At 44.0% G+C, this 19056-nt stretch overlaps 1 protein-coding gene across 3 annotated transcripts in view; it reads right to left on the bottom strand.

Moving 5' to 3' along the window:
- Nucleotides 1–19056, bottom strand: part of ipo11 (importin 11) — a 593411-nt gene that overhangs the window by 457651 nt on the left and 116704 nt on the right. For all 3 annotated transcript variants that reach the window (XM_080186460.1, XM_080186476.1, XM_080186468.1), the window contains exon 6: nt 9677–9806. In XM_080186460.1, coding sequence (XP_080042586.1) covers nt 9677–9806 — 130 coding nt within the window. The remainder of the gene's footprint in view (nt 1–9676; nt 9807–19056) is intronic.

Genomic DNA, 19056 nt, shown 5'->3' with positions numbered 1-19056 from the left:
CAGTTTTTATACTCTATACCCCGTCCTATAAAGGCAAGCATGCCATATGCCTTCTTCACCACCTTCTCCACCTGTGCTGCCACCTTCAAGAATCTGTGGACTTGCACACCCAGGTCCCTTTGTGTGTCTATACTTTTGATGGTTCTGCCATTTATTGTACAACTTCCCCCCTACATTAGTTCTACCAAAATGCACTACCTCGCATTTATCTGAATTAAATGCCATCTGCCACTTCTCCGCCCAATTTTCCAGCCTATCTATATCCTGCTGTATTGTCCGACAATGTTCATCGCTATCAGCAAGCCATTTTTGTGTCATCCGCAAACTTACTGATCACACCAGTTACACCTTCTTCCAAATCATTTCCATTTACCACATGTAGCAGAGGTCCCAGTACAGAGCCCTGCGGAACACCACTGGTCACAGATCTCCAGCCAGAAAAAGACCCTTCAACTGTTACCCTCTGTCTTCTGTGGCCAAGCCACAGAACTACCCAACTAGCCACCTATCCTTGCATCCCATGAGATTTACCCTTTTGCACCAACCTACCATGAGGGACCTTGTCAAGCACCTTACTAAAATCCATATAGACGACATCCACGGCCCTTTCTTCGTCAACTGTTTTTGTCACCTCCTCAAAAAACTCCACCAAATTTGTGAGGCACGACCTCCCTCTTACAAAACCATTCTGTCTGTCACTAATGAGATTATTCCGTTCTAAATGATTGGGGGAACAGATTGGAAGGTAGGTCTGCTGAGGAACAGTAGAGGATCTTCAAGGAGATCTTTCTTGGTGCTCAGCAGAAATTTATTCCGATGGTTAAAAAGGATCGTAAGAGGAGAGATAATCAGTCGTGGATAACGAAGGAGGTAAAGGAGAGTATTAAATTAAAAGCTGATGCGTTTAGAGTGGCTAAGAGTAGAGGGCGAGAAGAGGATTGGGAGAGGTTTAAATATCAACAAAGAATGACAAAGAAGTTGATAAAGAAAGGAAGGATAAACTATGAAGCTGGGCTAGCGCTAAATATAAAAAAGATAGCAAGAGTTTTTATAAATATATAAAGAGGAGGCTGACTAGGGTGAATATTGGGCCCTTAGAGGATGAGAGGGGGGATTTAGTGGTGGGGGATGAGGAAATGGCTGAGGCCTTGAATAACTTTTTTGCTTCGGTCTTCACGGAGGAGGACGTAAATAGTTTGCCGGGTGTTAACGATGGAAAGATGGTAGGAGTGGAGGGCCTGAATGACATTATTGTTACTAGAGAAGCAGTGCTTGACAGACTAGAGGGATTGATGGTGGACAAGTCCCCAGGACCGGATGGAATGCATCCAAGGGTTCTGAAAGAAATGGCGGAGGTGATAGTGGATGCCTTGGTGATTATTTTCCAAACCTCGCTGGATTCCGGGGAAGTGCCGGAAGATTGGAAAACGGCTAATGTTGCGCTGTTGTTTAAAAAGGGTAGTAGGCAAAAGGCAGGGAATTATAGGCCGGTTAGTTTAACGTCTGTTGTAGGAAAAATGCTTGAATCCGTAATTAAGGAGAAAATAGCGAGGCATCTTGAGGAGAATTGTTTGATAGAGCAGACGCAGCACGGTTTCGTTAAGGGGAAGTCGTGTCTGACAAATTTATTGGAATTCTCTGAGGATGTGTCTAGTGCGGTGGATAGAGGGGAACCGGTGGATGTGATGTTTCTTGATTTTCAGAAGGCATTTGATAAGGTGCCACACAAGAGGTTGTTACAGAAGGTTAGGGGGCATGGAGTTGGGGGTAGGGTGTTAGGGTGGATAGGGGATTGGCTGTCAAATAGGAGGCAGGGAGTGGGTGTCAATGGGTGCTATTCGGATTGGCGGTTGGTGACTAGTGGAGTGCCCCAGGGATCGGTGCTGGGGCCTCAGCTATTTACCATTTATACAGGTGATCTGGAGGAGGGAACCGAGCGTAAGGTGTCGAAGTCTGCTGATGACACAAAGATTGGTGGAACGGCAAATTGTGCAGAGGGTGTGGAAAGCCTGCAGAGGGATCTAGATAGGCTGAGAGAATGGGCGAGGAACTGGCAATTTAATGTTGGCAAGTGTGAGGTTGACCGCTTTGGTAGGAATAATAGTAGGAAGGACTACTACTTACATGGCGAAAAGCTGCAGCACGCTACGGTGCAGAGGGACCTGGGGGTCCTTGTGCATGAGTTGCAAAAACACAGCCTGCAGGTGTAGCAGGTGGTCAGGAAGGCAAATGGGATGCTGGCCTTCAGTGAGGGGGATTGAATATAAAAGTAGGGAGGTCTTGCTGCAACTGTACAGGGCACTGGTGAGGCCGCAGCTGGAGTACTGTGTGCAGTTTTGGTCGCCGCACTTGCGCAAGGATATTTTGGTCTTGGAGGGAGTGCAGAGGAGGTTTACTAGGCTGATACCGGAGTTGAGGGGGTTGAGCTATGAGGAGAGGCTGAATAAACTAGGCTTGTACTCGTTAGAGTTTAGAAGAATGAGGGGAGATCTCACTGAGACATATAAGATGATGAATGGGATGGAGAGGATAGAGGTGGAGAGACTCTTCCCGCTCAGAAAGGACAGTAGGACTAGGGGGCACAGCCTCAAGATAAAGGGGGGGCGGTTTAGAACGGAGTTGAGGAGGAACTTCTTCACTCAAAGGGTGGTGAATCTCTGGAATTCTCTGCCCGTTGAAGTGGTGGAGGCTGCCTCGCTAATTATATTTAAGACGAGAGTAGATAGGTTTTTGGTAGGCAAGGGGATTAAGGGTTATGGGGAGAAGGCGGGAATGTGGAACTGAGCCCCTTCAGATCAGCCATGATCTTATTGAATGGCAGGGCAGGCTTGAAGGGCTAGATGGCCTACTCCTGCTCCTATTTCTTATGTTCTTATGTTCTTAAATTGCATACATGTGCATCTTGAATGTAGAAGAAAATGCCCATGGTTTCTTCACAGGTGAAAGGAGGTGTGGAATTAAGCTATTGCAAGAAAATTAAGACAAGTGACTACAGGTTTGGTCAAATAGATCATTGAAGAGGCTTTTAAAGGTAACAAAGGAGAAGCTCCTAAGTTTAAGGATAAAGTTGCAAATAGTAGAAACCCAATGGTTAAATAGGTAAAGTTTAAAGTTTATTTAATAGTCACAAGTAGGCTTACATTAACACTGCAAGAAGTTACTGTGAAAATCCCCTAGTCACCACACTCCGGCACCTGTTTGTGTACAATGAGGGAGAATTTAATATGGCCAATGCACCAAACCAGCACGCCTTTCAGACAGTGGGAGGAAACAGGAGCACCCAGACAGACACCGAGACACACACACCACACAGACACAGGCAGTGACCCAAGTCGGGAATCAAACAGTCCCTGGCACTGTGAGGTAGCAATGCTAACCACTGTGCCCCCTCTAAGGTGGTAAGGGCAGTCAAAGAACAAGAGGACAAGGTTGAAGCCACAAGGCTGATTAAAGTTTGAGATATAAAGTGAAACAATGCAGTGCAGATTAAGATATGAATTTTACATTCTACTCAGTGGGGGAAACAATAGCCAGAGGAGGTTAACAGAAGTTAGCAAGGACAGAGGTGATGCAAGAGGAAGTATTAGCATGAAAAAAAAGGGCAAGACAAAGCTGTTTAAAGTCAATGGAGTGTGTCATTTGATCTATTTCTCTAATACTATCAAAAATGCAAGTCAGAAGGCCAGCAAGGAGATCACTGAAGAAAATATTGGTAATGGATGAAATGCACAGCTCAATGTTAAGTTCTGATTCAAACAGAATGCTAAGGCAGTATTGTAATTTAGCTTTACTTGAGGGAGTAGCCAAAAGGGGGAATGGGCTCAATGACAATGGCACAGAGCTTTCAACATGGTCAAAAATAATAGCTTTGTTCTTGTGTTCTGCTGGAGGAAATTCTCTACTCAATCACAGTAGTGGCGAATAAGTCAAATCTGGCTACACAGACTGGCCATGATGCAGGTACTGCAAGAGTAGAATTGAATGCCAAATATGACATGGAAGCTAACCTCACTTGTCTGCTATTGTTGTTCATAGAAGGGAAGTGTAAAGATGGGTATGCTAAAAGGGGGATTCTAGGAAAACTCAAAATGCATTATCATTGGAGCCAAAAGGGATTTTGATTGTGTGTGGACATTTGAACACTAGTATCAGTCTTCCATGGAGTGGGGGGTTTTGCAGAAACTACAAATACAGAGCAGAATTTCTTCTTTCAGTTTACTGCACCTATCACATGAAATCTTTACTGGAAATTAATGAGAATACAGTGCAGCATACTCAAATTCCAACCCAGGTTATGTCTTCAAAGCTCTAATGAGGGCTTATATGCCTTAATATGAGGTGGAAATGCTACTATTGAACCAAATTTGATGGCCTGAAGTGGAAACAAAAGCAAAATATGGCAGATGCTGGAGATATGAAATAAAAAACAGAAAATGCTGGAAGTGCCCATCAGATCAGGCAGCATCTGTAAAGAGAGAGAGAGAGAGAGAGAGAGAGAGAGAGAGAGAGAGAGAGCGAGATAATGCTTCAGTACCCTGTATCTCTCTACAGGGATGCTGCCTGAACAGACAAGTATTTCCGGCATTTTCTTTTTTTTAATCTAAAACTAAAATCCTGATATGAATTAATCTTTTCCATTAGCAAATGTTTGTAGCTTTTGTCAGAATGGTAAGAACTAACACCAAAGAAATACAAAAATGTTGAAGGTTGGTGGATCAGCCACGCTAAACTTCCCCTTTGTTTAAGGGAAACAAGCAAGGTAAATAGTGGGGTTATGGGGTTATCGCTTTAAGAATTCTGAGGGAGTGGTTAGAAGGGAGTTGTGGGCCAGCAAGCTTTAATTATCAGGTGGTCACACGGTGAAGCCTTCTATTGTTTGCCGGAGCAGATGAGTGAAGGAGCAGAGAGGGAGATAAGAAATTACCTGTTAAAAACCTGTTTAAATAAGTGTAAAGCACTTTGTACCTTGTAGAACTGTTTAAATCATTTAAAAGCATTTTTGCGGGCTGTTTGTATTCACCGCTTTAAGAATTCTGAGGGAGTGGTTAGAAGGGAGTTGTGGGCCAGCAAGCTTTAAATCAGCGCCAGGTTTAAAAGGAGGCCTGGTATAGACAGCGGGCAGCGGAGAGAGGGGGAAGCAGAGTGAGCTATTAGGGCTTAATATCAAAAGGGCTGGGGAGAAAAAGGGCCAGGTAAGTTCGTGTGGAAATTTTCAACACTACAGTGAATAATGGAGGGACATGTGATGTGTTGTTTCTGTATGATATGGGAACTGGTGGACCCCAGGGTCCTTCCCAGTGACCACGTCTGCAGTAAGTGCAGGTTACTGGAGGAGCTCCAGCTCAAGGTAGATGAGCTGGCCTCTGAGCTACAGACGCTGAGGCTCATCAGGGGGAGAGAGGGTGCCATTGTCAATGGGGTGCAAGTAACATCCACCCCCCCCAGACTGGCTAACTCTAAGGGTCAGGAACAAGAGGGGGCTGCTGAGAGGAGGAAGGGGGGTGGGGAGTGGAGGAAGGAGGGTGGGGAGCGAAGGCCTCAGCCTCTCAATCTGCATAACAGGTTTGAGGTTCTTGCTTCCAGTCTGGACGAGGACGAGGGAGGTGAGGTCGGTGAGCAAACTGCACACAGTACAGTGATGCAGCAGGACATAGGCAAGGAGAAGGTGAAAAGGAACGTAGTAGTGATTGGGGATAGTGGGGTGAAGGGTACTGACACTGTCCTTTGTCACAATGACAAAGTGCACAGAAGGGTGTGTTGTCTGCCTGGTGCTTGGGTACAGGATGTCGCATCTGGGCTGCAGAGGAACCTGGAGTGGGAGGGTGAGAATCCGGTCGTGGTACATGTGGGTGCCAACGACGTAGGCAAAATGCGAACTGAGGATCTGGGGAGGGAGTATGAAAATTTGGGAATGGAATTAAAAAGTAGAACCGACAAGGTGGTTATCTCTGAGCTACTACCTGAACCGAGTGCAGACGGGCGTAAGGTTGATAGGATTAAGGAAGTGAATGGGTGGCTCAGGGATTGGTGTGGGAGGAATGGGTTTGAATTTATGGGGCATTGGCATCAGTATTGGGGTAGGTGGGACCTGTTCGGGCGGGATGGAGTTGGTCTGAACCGTGCTGGGACCAGAGTGCTGGCGAATCGAGTAAAGAGGACTGTACACAGGGCTTTAAACTAATTAGGGGAGGGAGGGTGCGAGGGTAGGAGACATTACGGGGTCTAAAGTTAAGGAGAGGGTACAGGTAAGGGAAGAGGCCAAGGATGTCCCAATAATAGAGGGAGTAGGGGGCGTGAGTATGGTTGGTGGCGTTACGGCAAATAGGGTCTAGGTGAAGGCTGGGATGAAGGCACGAAGCATTCGGAATAAAGTGGATGAGCTGGTGGCGCAGATCAGCACAAATGGATATGATCTGGTGGCCATTACAGAGACGTGGCTGCAAGGTGACAGGGACTGGGAGCTTTAATGTCCAGGGGTATCAAGTGTTTAGGAAGGATAGGTGGGAGGAAAAAGGGGCGGGGGGGGCGTAGCTCTGCTGATTAAGGATAGCATCACGGTGGTAGCAAGGGATGATATTGGAGCCAAGGAGCAGAGGGTGGAATCGTTGTGGGTGGAGATTAGGAACAGCAAAGGGGGGAAGACGCTGGTGGGTGTCGTCTATAGGCCCCCGAATAATGATCTGGAGGTGGGGCGGGCTGTTAACGCGCAAATAAGTGCGGCGTGCAGGAATGGGACGGCCATAGTTATGGGGGATTTCAATCTACATATTGATTGGTCGACCCATGTTGGACGCGGTGGGCTCGAGGAGTTGTTCTTGGAATGCTGCCGGGATAGTTTCCTTGAACAATGTGTGTTGGAGCCGACGAGAGACTGAGCTATCTTGGATCTGGTGTTATGTAATGAGGCGGGTAGAATTAGGGACCTTGCGGTGAAGGATCCTCTTGGAGAGAGTGATCATTGTATGGTGGAGTTTCTGGTGCAGATGGAGGAGGAAGAAGTGGGATCCCGAACGCGCGTCCTTTGTTTGAACAGAGGGGAGTACGGTAGGATGAGAGAAGAATTGGCGAATGTGGACTGGGGGAGCGCGTTGGAAGGTAGGTCTGCTGAGGAGCAGTGGAGGATCTTTAAGGAGATCTTTCTTGGTGCTCAGCAGAAATTTATTCTGATGGTCAAAACGGATAGTAGGAGGAGAGGTAATAAGCCGTGGAGAACGAAGGAGGTGAAGGAAAGTGTTAAATTAAAAGCGGAGGCGTTTAGAGTAGCTAAGAGTAGTGGGCGAGAAGAGGATTGGGAGAGGTTTAAATGTCAACAAAGATTGACAAAGAAGTTGATAAAGAAGGGTTGGAGAAACTATGAAGCTGGGCTAGCGCTTAATATGAAAAAGGATAGCAAGAGTTTTTATAAATATATAAAAAGGAAGAGGCTGGCTAGGGTGAACGTTGGTCCCTTAGAGGATGAGAAAGGGGACTTAGTGGTAGGGGATGGGGATATGGCTGAGGTCTTGAATAACTTTTTTGTTTCTGTCTTCACGGAGGAGGACGTGAATAAGTTGCCGGGTGTTAGTGATGGAAAGGTGGTAGGACTGGAGGGTCTTAATGACATTACTGTTACTAGAGAGGCGATGCTCGACAGACTGGAGGGGCTGATTGTGGACAAGTCGCCAGGACCGGATGGAATGCATCCGAGGGTTCTGAAAGAAATGGCGGAGGTGATAGTGGATGCCTTGGTGGTTATTTTCCAGACGTCGCTGGATTCCAGGGAAGTGCCGGAAGATTGGAAAGCGGCTAATGTTACGCCGTTGTTTAAGAAGGGTGCCAGGCAAAAGACGGGGAATTATAGGCCGGTTAGTTTAACGTCTGTTGTAGGTAAAATGCTAGAATGCGTCATCAAGGAGGAAATAGCGAGGCATCTTGAGGGGAATTGCTTGATAGAGCAGGCGCAGCACGGTTTCGTTAAAGGGAAGTCGTGTCTGACAAATTTACTGGAGTTCTATGAGGATGTGTCTAGGGCAGTGGATAGAGGAGAGCCGGTGGATGTGGTCTTTCTTGATTTTCAGAAGGCGTTTGACAAGGTACCTCACAAGAGGTTATTGCAGAAGGTCAGGGGACATGGAGTTGGGGGTAGGGTGTTAGCGTGGATAGAGGATTGGTTGTCAAATAGGAGGCAGAGAGTGGGGGTCAATGGGTGCTATTCGGATTGGCGGATGGTGACTAGTGGAGTGCCCCAGGGGTTGGTGCTGGGGCCTCAGCTATTTACCATATATATATATATATATAGATGATCTGGAGGAGGGAACCGAGTGTATGGTGTCGAAATTTGCTGATGACACCAAGATTGGTGGAACGGCAAATTGCGCGGAGGGTGTGGAGAGTCTACAGAAGGATCTAGATAGGCTGGGCGAATGGGCCAGGAAATGGCAAATGGAATTTAATGTTGGCAAGTGCGAGGTGGTCCACCTTGGTAGGAAGAATGGTAGGAAGGATTATTACTTACGGGGCAAAAAACTGCAGCAGGCGACGGTGCAGAGGGACCTCGGGGTCCTTGTGCTTGAGTCGCAAAAACGCAGCTTGCAGGTGCAGCAGGTGGTCAGGAAGGCTAATGGGATGCTGGCTTTCATAGCGAGGGGGATTGAATATAAGAGTAGGGAGGTCTTGCTGCGGCTGTGTAGGGCATTGGTGAGGCCGCAGCTGGAGTACTGTGTGCAGTTTTGGGCGCCGTACTTACACAAGGATATTTTGGCCTTGGAGGGAGTGCAGAGGAGGTTTACTAGGCTGATGCCGGAGTTGAGGGGTTGAGCTATGAGGAGAGGCTGAATAAACTAGGCTTGTACTCGTTAGAGTTTAGAAGAATGAGGGGAGATCTCATTGAGACGTATAAGATGATGAATGGGATGGATAGGATAGAGGTGGAGAGACTCTTCCCGCTCAGAAAGGACAATAGGACTAGGGGGCACAGCCTCAAGATAAAGGGGGGGCGGTTTAGAACGGAGTTGAGGAGGAACTTCTTCACTCAAAGGGTGGTGAATCTCTGGAATTCTCTGCCCGTTGAAGTGGTGGAGGCTGCCTCGCTAAATATTTTTAAGACGCGGGTTGATGGGTTTTTGATAAGAGGGGATTAAGGGTTATGGGGAGAGGGCGGGAATGTGGAACTGAGCCACGACAGATCAGCCATGATCTTATTGAATGGCGGGGCAGGCTCAAAGGGCTAGATGACCTACTCCTGCTCCTATTTCTTGTGTTCTTACGGGAGTGGGACCTGGTTGGGATTATTATTGATGCAGGTTCGATCGACTGAATGGCCTCCTTCTGCATTGTAGAATTCTATGAAATCAAGTGTCCAGGCGCAATCTTGAAATTCAATTCTATTAAATACTTCTACAAATTCTGTGCTGAGATTACTAATCAAGTAAATACTCTTATGATAGTGAATTATTCTAGCATATTTTTTCAAAGTGAATTTTCACAGGCATTGCGCTGCATGTACACTATTGTGGAGATCTAGGACAGTCATACAATATTGAATAATCAGCCTAAAGTTCAAAATGACCTATATAAATACGCCAAAAAAATTAGTCAATGTCAATAAAATTTCTGCAATTCGATTAAAGCCGACATCTTATAATAGCTCCAATATTGCCAGAATATTTATTTCAAGATTATTTATTACAAAAAGTACCTTTCAACGAAAGTAAAGTTCTTTCTAGTGAATGGATGGCACCTGTATCCCCTGTATAGACTTGCTGTAAAAATGTGTCAGTGTGATGATTCCACAGAGAGCAGGCAAAGCTGTAGATTCCTGATGCCAACTGCAATAGACGTAATAAAATTTGTGTGTTATCATTTATTATCATAGCTAGAACCTATTAGAACACATGATCACAAAAATCTACTGTGGATACATCACATTTGTTGCCCTTTTTGTCTTTAGGTTTAATTGCTGAGCTGCAATTAATCAGGAAATGATTTGACATTCATCATGTACATCTATACAATTCCAGCTGGTATAGCAATGGCTGGTCTTTTCGGTCATCAGTTTTCTTTATTCCTTCCCTCCATACTTCTAATCTATGTCTCCTTTCACAAATAAGCAAGATCTCAAATCAGTTGCAGCACAACAGAGAACATAGGAACATATGAGCAAGACACGACTACATGGCCCTTCAAGACTGCATTCAACAAGATCATGGCCAGTCTGGTTACAGTATTAGCTTCACTCCTGTCATTCCCCGTACAACCTTTTACTCCCTTGCCTTACAAAAATTTATCTAACTCAGCTTTGAATAAATTAACAGACCTAGACTGCGATTTAGTGCTAGCAATAGCCAAGGGGACGAATCCTGTAATGGCTGCTAAATCTTGCGAATGGCCAAAAGAAGGATTTGCATTAGTGAGAATCCTGAACGCGATCTTCCCCGGCCCCACTGATGAAGATGTGAACTTGATTAACATATTTTATAATAAATTTAAATGTGATTAGCAGGCTTAATACCATTGCTTCCCACCCACCCAGCTGACGTCATACCGGCACAAATCACTACTGGCTTTCAAAATAGAAAACAACAGTCATGAAGGCAAGGCCACGGTAGGCAGTGAGAGATAGTCCTGGGGTGGTGCAGGACAGGGCCCCTTGGCACTGCCACCTGGCAGCTTGGGGATGAGACAGGGTAGCCTGTATTGAGGTGAGGTGGGCTTGGTGCCTGTGAAAGAGGGGTGGCACCTTGATCCTTGGGTGGATGGGTTTGCCCCAGTGCTTGCAGGGGCAGGTTGGGCCAGAGCCTGTGAAAGAGGGGAGGAGAGGGTGGTTACCCCGATGCCTGAGGGGGCAGGGGGCTATTTAGGTTGGAGACAGGGGCTGACTTTAAAGAGGGTGCTCCAAAGATTCTTGGTTTGTCAACTTCTTCAGGCCCCGCTCCTCCAACTGATTATCTAATCCTAGTTTCCCCTTTTAAATTGCACTGTGTTGTTCAGTACAGCGAGGAAAGCCATTTGTGAAGCCCGATGAGCTTCACATCAGCTTTCTCACCTAAGCCAACACACTGTGCATTTTTGAGAAGATTCCTCCCACAGTCCCACTGCTTTCTGGGGAACAGAATTCCACATGCTGATGATCTTTTGCAAGAGAAAAAAGTCTCCCCATTTCTGTCACCTAGTTTTTGCCTTGCCACAAGAGGAAACATTCTCCAGATATCCTTCAGGACCTTATAAATTTCAATAAGTTCCACTTCATTCTTATCGACTCCACAGGGTCTAGGCCTAACCTGTTCAACCTTTCACAAGATGAGCCTTTCATCCAAGGAATTGAGTGAACCATCTCTGAACAACTTCTGAAGCAATTACATAATTTTTTTCAATTACAACAACCAAATCTGTGCAGGTACTCCAGATGTGGCCTCACCAAGGCCCCGTACAGCTGAAGTAAAACTTATCTACTTTTATATTCCATTCCCCTTGCAATAAACGTAAACATTCCATTTGCCTTCCGAATCAATTGCTGCACATGCATACTAACTTTACACAAATCTTGAATACTGCTGAAAAAATATATATTTTGTCAAAGCTTTTTGCATTTCACTCATCAGAACAATTGTAAGAATACGAATTTCAGGGGAAACAATAACTTCATACTTTGAAAAGAAAGAGAACAGGTAGAGGCATTGCCAAGAAGAATACACCAGTTACAAGTGACTGACAAATGTAAGGTACTGTTGAAGAAAATTCAAGTAAAAAGCAGAGAAAGAGCTCTTGAGTTAGAGACAGCTACAAAAACTAGATTTAAAGTAAGCTGGGTGAGAAGCCAGACATCCGAGGTAAACGAAAAGTTTGGTGGCATCTTAATATAGCCTGTGAAGTAGCGGTGCTCCACCGACAAGAGAGATACCTGCTTGAATGCATGTAGCAAATCAAGGCAGTGGAATACTGAAAAGAGAGATCAAAATCCTGGAAGTGAATTCTTTCTAGGGCATCCAAGAGTAAGCACTATTTGGGAGAAGATTCCAAGGCATATTTTCTCCAAGCATGTAGTTCAGAAACGCTTGTGTAGAAGTTAGAGTTCCAGTGAAACTAGCTAGCTTACAGTGTGACAAACATTGGGGGCGGCGCAGTGGTGTCTGACCACATTTCAGCTGTTGATTTACATGGACTATACATCTTGAGAACATTAGAATATAAGATATCTTTTCAAACTTGTATAATTCTTACAAATCTGTTAACATCTGTAATGATAGTGAATGTAGTGAGGGAGTAGTGGTCTATTATTGCCAAAAGTTAATCAGCAGTCCTGTGACTCTGTTCATCCACATCTCCAAACAAATTAATTAGTAATTCACAGCATTAGTTTTGGGCAAAGGTTGAAAGTGAGGGGGAGAAAGTTTAAAGGAGATGTAAGGGGCAAGTTTTTCACACAGAGGGTGGTGAATGCCTGGAACATGCTCCCGTAGGTGGTAGTGGAAGCAGATTTTATAACAACATTTAAGAGACATCTCCATAAATATATGTATAGACAGGGATTTGAGGGATATGGACCACGTAAAGGCAAAAAAAATTACATTAGAGATGCATCTGTGTTGGCAGACTTGGTGGGCTGAAGCGCCTGTTCCTGTGCTGTACTGTTCTTTGTTAATGCAAGTTAGCACACTGGTACAAAGCAATTTTTTAAATTCATTTATGCGGCATGGGCGTCACTGGCTAGTCAGCATTTATTGCCCTTTCCTTGTTACCCTTGGAAGGCGGTTGAGAGGCAGCCACGTTGTTGTGGCTCTGGAGTCACATGTAGACCAGGCCAGGTAGGGCAGCAGATTTCCTTCTCTAAGGACATTAGTGAGTCAGATGGGTTTTTCCGACAATCAACAATGGTTTCATAGTCATCAGTAGATTCTTATTTCCAGATTTCTTTTTTATTGAATTCAAATTCCACCATCTACTATGGTGGGATTCAAACCCAGGTTCCCAGAACATTATCTGAGTTTCTGAATTAATAGCCTAGCAGCAAACCATTTAGCTATCACCTTCCCATAATTAGGATTAATTAATAATGTTGACCTTTATTGCAAGAGGATTGGAGTACAGGAATAAATAAATATGTGTACAAATTGTACAAGGCTTAGGTCAGACCATGCCTGGAGTAGTGCACAGTTTTGAGCTTCATTCTTAAGAAGTGACATGCTTTCATTGGAGGCAATACAGCAAAGGTTTCTCAGATTGGTCCCTGAAATGAAAGTATTGTCCTATGAAGAGAGGTTGAATAAATTGGATCAATATTATAGAATCAGAGGTATTTTCTGACATTTAGAGCAATGAGAATGCTCTCATTGAGACATACAAGATTCTGAAGAAGCTTGACAAGATGGACACAGATGGATTTCCCAACCAAATGGAAGCAAAGACACAAGGACACATTCTCAAGGGGCTGATCATTTAGATCTAAGATGGGAGAAATTTCTTCCCTCAGAGGTTTGTAGATTTTTGGAATTTTCTACCCTATAGATGTTCCACCCATCTCTCCAAATGTTTATTACAGTTGATATTACCACCTTGTCTTTGTTTTCAATTGATCCATTTGTTTGTGAACTGGCTCAGTCACATTCATGGGACGGTTCACTAACAAGACATTCTGTATGGTAAACTGGCCAGTGAGTCGTGACCTTGTGCGTGTCCATACCTCCACTAAAAAGACACCTCAAACAGTTGGCATTTATGCTGACAATCAGGACATAGTCACTGAAGGCCATGATCTCTGACTGTTTAAAAGGGCATTGGAACAGACAATCAAATGAAATTCTCAGCTAGCCAAGTAAAGGGCTCAGAGAACAAAGTGCAACAAAATCTTGCATCTTCTCAGCCCATTGTCTTTTTCTGTAACAAATGGAGATCCTGAGCCACAACAGATGGTGCTCAACACAGAGCTAGCTACTATAGCATAAACCATTGTCTTGTGAGACAGAAGGTTACAGCGCCAGAACATTGTGAATGTTTCATCATTATATATCTTTAAGGCTGAGGCAGTCCAATTTTGGTGTCTCGGAAGCAAGGGGTAAGGGCAGCAGTCGGGAAAGGGGAGTTAAAGCTGAACATCAGCAATGATCATATTAATTAATGGAACTGGATCAACGAGTTGTATGGTCTACTCCTGTTACATTTCTTATGTTCTTATGAATTAAGACTTTTTTTAGCTATAGATTCTTGTGATTAAAAAAAGCCAATCGCACAAAATAATTTATCTCAGTTATGTTAAAAGCAATAACGATCACAAGCATAAAACCTGTAGCCCGAATGAAAGCAATCATCTATAACAATTATATAGCTATACCACTTAAACAAATCTATTTAGAGTACAATGTATTTCATTAAAATAATAATTCGAAACTGTGAACTGCAGCATAATAATTTGCCTTATTTAAAAAAAAACACAGCTCTTACGTTTCTTAACTTATTTTTTAGGTTATTTCCTGACAACAAAACCTAACTGGAAAAGGGTACGAGCGGTAAATGAGATGCTGAACAGCCACAAAGCTTTGGAGGCGCAGACTGCAAACCCATGAATTAGTCTGACACTTCACTGTACTACTGAGGGAGTGCTGCATTGTCACAGAAATCTAGGTAAGACATTACATCAAGATCCATCCACCCTTTTAGGCAAATATAAAATAACACACATCTGTTGTGGAGTGGAGCAAGGGCTCTTTCCTGCTGTAGTTGCCGACATTTATCCAACAATCATCAACTCCAGTGAAGACAAATTAACTAGTCATTTATCCTTCTGCTGTTTCTGGCATCTTTCATAAATAAATTGGCGGCTGCATTTGTCAAATAGCTGTGAAACCAATGCCTTCAAAAATTCTATGGTTGTGAAAGGCATCATATTATTACAGTTCTGTCTTTCCCACTATAACACAAACAGGCAACTTCCTTCCTATTTATCTTTCAGAACACGATATTATAATTTTTATAAGCGATTTATTGCGTACTAATGTAGTTCCATTAAGTTTTCAACAGATAGGAAAGCTCATTCTTCTGTGACATGACACGTCAAGCAAAAGGATATTAAAAATATGAAATTCATATATTTTCTGATAGCAAGTTATGAAATGGACCTACATTCATCTCTAGAGTAGGAAATAACTGAAAGAGAAATACATCACCTTCAAAGATATATGTTGACAAAATTAATTAATTTATTAAATTAATCTTTTACTGACTGATGCCCAAATTGGATACATACCAGTATTTATTTATAGGATACTGCGCAGAAAGTTACAGAATCGCAATTAAGGTTTTAAAATATTATTTTGTCCCATCTTTTCCACTTGTTTTGCAATTGCAGCACTGCAGCACAATGGTTAGCACTGTTGCCTTGCAGTGCCAGGGACCCGGGTTCAATTTGCGGCTTGGATCACTGTCTGTGTGGAGTTTGCACGTTCACCCCATATCTGCGTGGGTTTCCTCCAGGTGTTCCGGTTTCCTCCCATTAAAAAATATGCTGGTTAGGTATATTGACTCAAATAGGTGCCAGAGTGTGATAGCATGAGGAATTTCACAGTAACTTCATTGCAGTATTAATGTAAACATTATTTGTGACTAATAAACAAACTTTACTTTGGTAGAGAAATTCGTTTAAGGAAGTTGGTCATTTGTTACCACTCATGTTTTGTTTCTTTTTTACTATCAATTTCCTCCTCTTACTTTCTGAAAGGTTATGGACAATGCTGGCAAGACAGCATTTCTTGTCCCTTTCTTGTTGTCCTGAGAAGGAGGTGATGGCTTTTACCTTAAACTGAAGCATGTGGTGATACTGCTCATACAGCAATAGCAAGGGAATACCAAATAGCAAAGGGGTAATAACTTGTGACAAAATCAAGATATTATGACCTGGGTAGAAATATCAAAGCAATGGCATTCCATGGCTCTTTTCTTACTTAAAGCAAAATTGATGATTGCTGTAATATATAGGTAGATGGTACAAACTTAAGATGGTACAGATTCCATGAGCTCAGATAGAGGAATATATACTGAGTCCAGTAGTGGGCAATGAAGCGGATGTTTTGTCCTGAATAGTGCTGAGTTGCTTGCATGCCACTGCGGCCACAACAGTCCCCATGAGTGGTACAATCCTGGCATTTGTAGAGACTGTGAGGAAATAGATGAGAAACTTGTTGCAGCTTCAGCCATGCTCATGTAGGCAGTGTTGATATAATTAGTATAGTTTGACTCTGTCAGGAGTGGCCCCCATCTCCATATGTTGATATTGAGATCTTTGATAATTGTGGTGTGATTAAAGCTCAGTGAAGGTGGTTTAGCTTATTCTTTTTGGAATTGGTTAATGCCTGTGCTAAAATGGTTCAATGATATCTGGCACCATATCATCCATGTCCTGCTGTAGTCTGACATGAATCGCTTTATTATCAGGCTTTTAAATGGAAAGCAACCATGGAATAATCAGCAAATAGCTCCATCCCCAATGTAATGAAGGAGCTGAAAATAGTCAAGAAACTTCGGAAGCAATGTCCAGTAACTTTGCCAGCAATCAAGAGTGTCTTCTTGTATAACCTGCCTAATTTCCCTTAGTTATATATTGAGTTCAGTTTTACCACAGCTCCATAGGATCATTTTTAGTTATGTCATTTCTCCTCTCAACATCTTCTCTTGAAATCTCTTTAAGGATATGATGCAATCTGGAACCAAACAGTTCAGGCAAAACCCAACCTGAATAGCAACGCACAGGTTTTGGTAACTGGGTTTGCCTTACAAGATATTTCCATTACTTTGCTCATGACTGGGAGAAAGTTGACAAAAGTAGTATTTGGATATTTAGGTCTGCTCTGTCTTTTCGTGGAAAGAATATCCTTCTTAATTGTTAAGTGGATGTCACAATTAAGGCTGCAATGGAACAGCTTGGCTAAGGGTGGGTTAGTTCTGGTATGGAACAGGATATGATGTTTGACTCATCGATTGACAGTTCCGACTCAGAGCAAAAAACCGCACCGACCTCCTCAGAAGACAACACAGAACATAGAACACTACAGCACAAACAGGCCCTCCAGCCCACAAGTTGCGCTGATCATATCCATACCTACCAGGCCTGTCTATAACTCTCAATCCTATTAAATCCCATATACTCATCCAGAAGTCCCTTAAAAGACCCCAGTGAGTTCACCTCTATCACCACCGACAGCAGCCAATTCCACTCACTCACCTCCCTCTCAGTGAAAAACTTACCCCTGACATCTCCTCTGTACCTGCTCCCCAGCACTTTAAACCTGTGTCCTCTCATAGTGACCATTTCAGCCCTGGAAAATAGCCTCCGAGAATCCACCCTATCTATACCTCTCAACATCTTATAAACCTCTATCAGGTCGCCTCTCAACCTTCGTCTCTCCAGGGAGAAGAGATCGAGCTCCCTCAACGTATCTTCCTAAGGCATGCCTCCCATTCATGGCAACACCCTTGTAAATCTCCTCTGCACCCTCTCAATAGCTTCCACATCCTTCTTGTAGTGAGGCGACCAGAACTGCGCACAGTACTCCAAGTGGGGTCTGACAAAGGTCTTACAAAGTTGCAACATTACCTTCCGACTCCTAAACTCAATCCCTCGATTAATGAAGGCTAGCGCACCATACGCCTTCTTGACCACATCCTCCACCTGCGTGCCCAATTTAAGAGTGCTATGGACCCGGACCCCAAGGTCCTTCTGCTCCTCAACACTGCTAAGAGTCCTACCCTTGATATTGTACTCCTTCATCCCACTGGACCTGCCAAAATGGACCACTATCCGCATTGAAGTCCATCTGCCACTTCTCCTCCACCCAGTCTTGCATCCTATCTATGTCTCACTGCAACTTCTGACATCCCTCCAAACTATCCACGTCACCACCAACCTTCGTATCATCGGCAAACTTCGTTGACAAACACAGGACACGTCAGACAGAGTACCCTTTGTTGTTCCGTGCAACAGAGAAGCTACGACATCTTCTCCGGAGCCTTCAACATGTCATTGATGAAGGTGAACATCTCGCCAAGGCCATCCCCACAGCCCCACTTCTTGCCTTCAAACAACTGCGCAACTTCAAACAGACCATTGCCCCGCAACCTTGAGGAGAACAGTGACCACGACACTACACAACCCTGCCACAGCAATCTCTGCAAGACGTGTCGGATCATTGACACAGATGCCATCATCTCATGGGAGAACACCATCCACCAGATACACAGTACATACTCTTTCAACTCGGCCAACGTTGTCTACCTGATGCGCTGCAGGAAAGGATGTCCCAAGGCATGGTACACTGGGGAGACCATGCAGACAGTACAACAACGGGTGAATGAACACAGCTTGACAATCACCAGGCAAGAGTGTTCTCTTCCTGTTGGGGAACATTTCAGCGGTCACAGGCATTCGGCCTCTGATCTTCAGGTAAGTGTTCTCCAAGGTGGCCTTCACAACACGCGATACAGTCACTGAGCAGAGACTGATATCCAAGTTCTGCACGTGAGTTTAGCCTCAACCGGGATCTTGGGTTCACGTCACACTATCTGTAACGTCCACAACTTGCCTGAGCTTGCAAAATCTCATCAACTGTCCTATCTGGAGACAATACACATCTCTTTAACGCACTCTCCACTCACACTGTCTGTACCTTTAAGACTTGATTACTTGTAAAGACTAGCACTCCAACCATTATTTTGTAAACTGAATTTGTGTCTTTATATGCCCTGTTTGTGAACAGAACTCCCATTTACCTGGCAAAGGAGCAGCGCTCCAAAAGCTCGTAGTCTTTGGCTACCAAATAAACCTGTTGGACTTTAACCTGATGTTGTGAGACATCTTACTGTGTTTACTCCAGTCCAACGCCGGCATCCCCACTTCATGGAACTGGAGCCAGGATCTTACTGGAACATATATTCTTTGCAGTGCATTGTGCTCCCATGTGGAGTGCACTGAATGCCCAAATAGGACACATATCAGTAATTATTGCAAAATATCATCTATGATGAAAACCTCTGAATCCGCACTAATATTTACAAACACTTTAATCTTGCCCTTTTCATGTAGAATGAAGGCTC

The sequence above is a fragment of the Carcharhinus amblyrhynchos genome, chromosome 1 (assembly GCF_965287045.1).
Source record: "Carcharhinus amblyrhynchos chromosome 1, sCarAmb.v2.hapA, whole genome shotgun sequence".
In the NCBI taxonomy this organism is placed as follows: Eukaryota; Metazoa; Chordata; class Chondrichthyes; order Carcharhiniformes; family Carcharhinidae; genus Carcharhinus; species Carcharhinus amblyrhynchos.
Note: the sequence above shows the minus strand (reverse complement) of the source record. Positions and strands in the feature narration are given on the sequence as shown.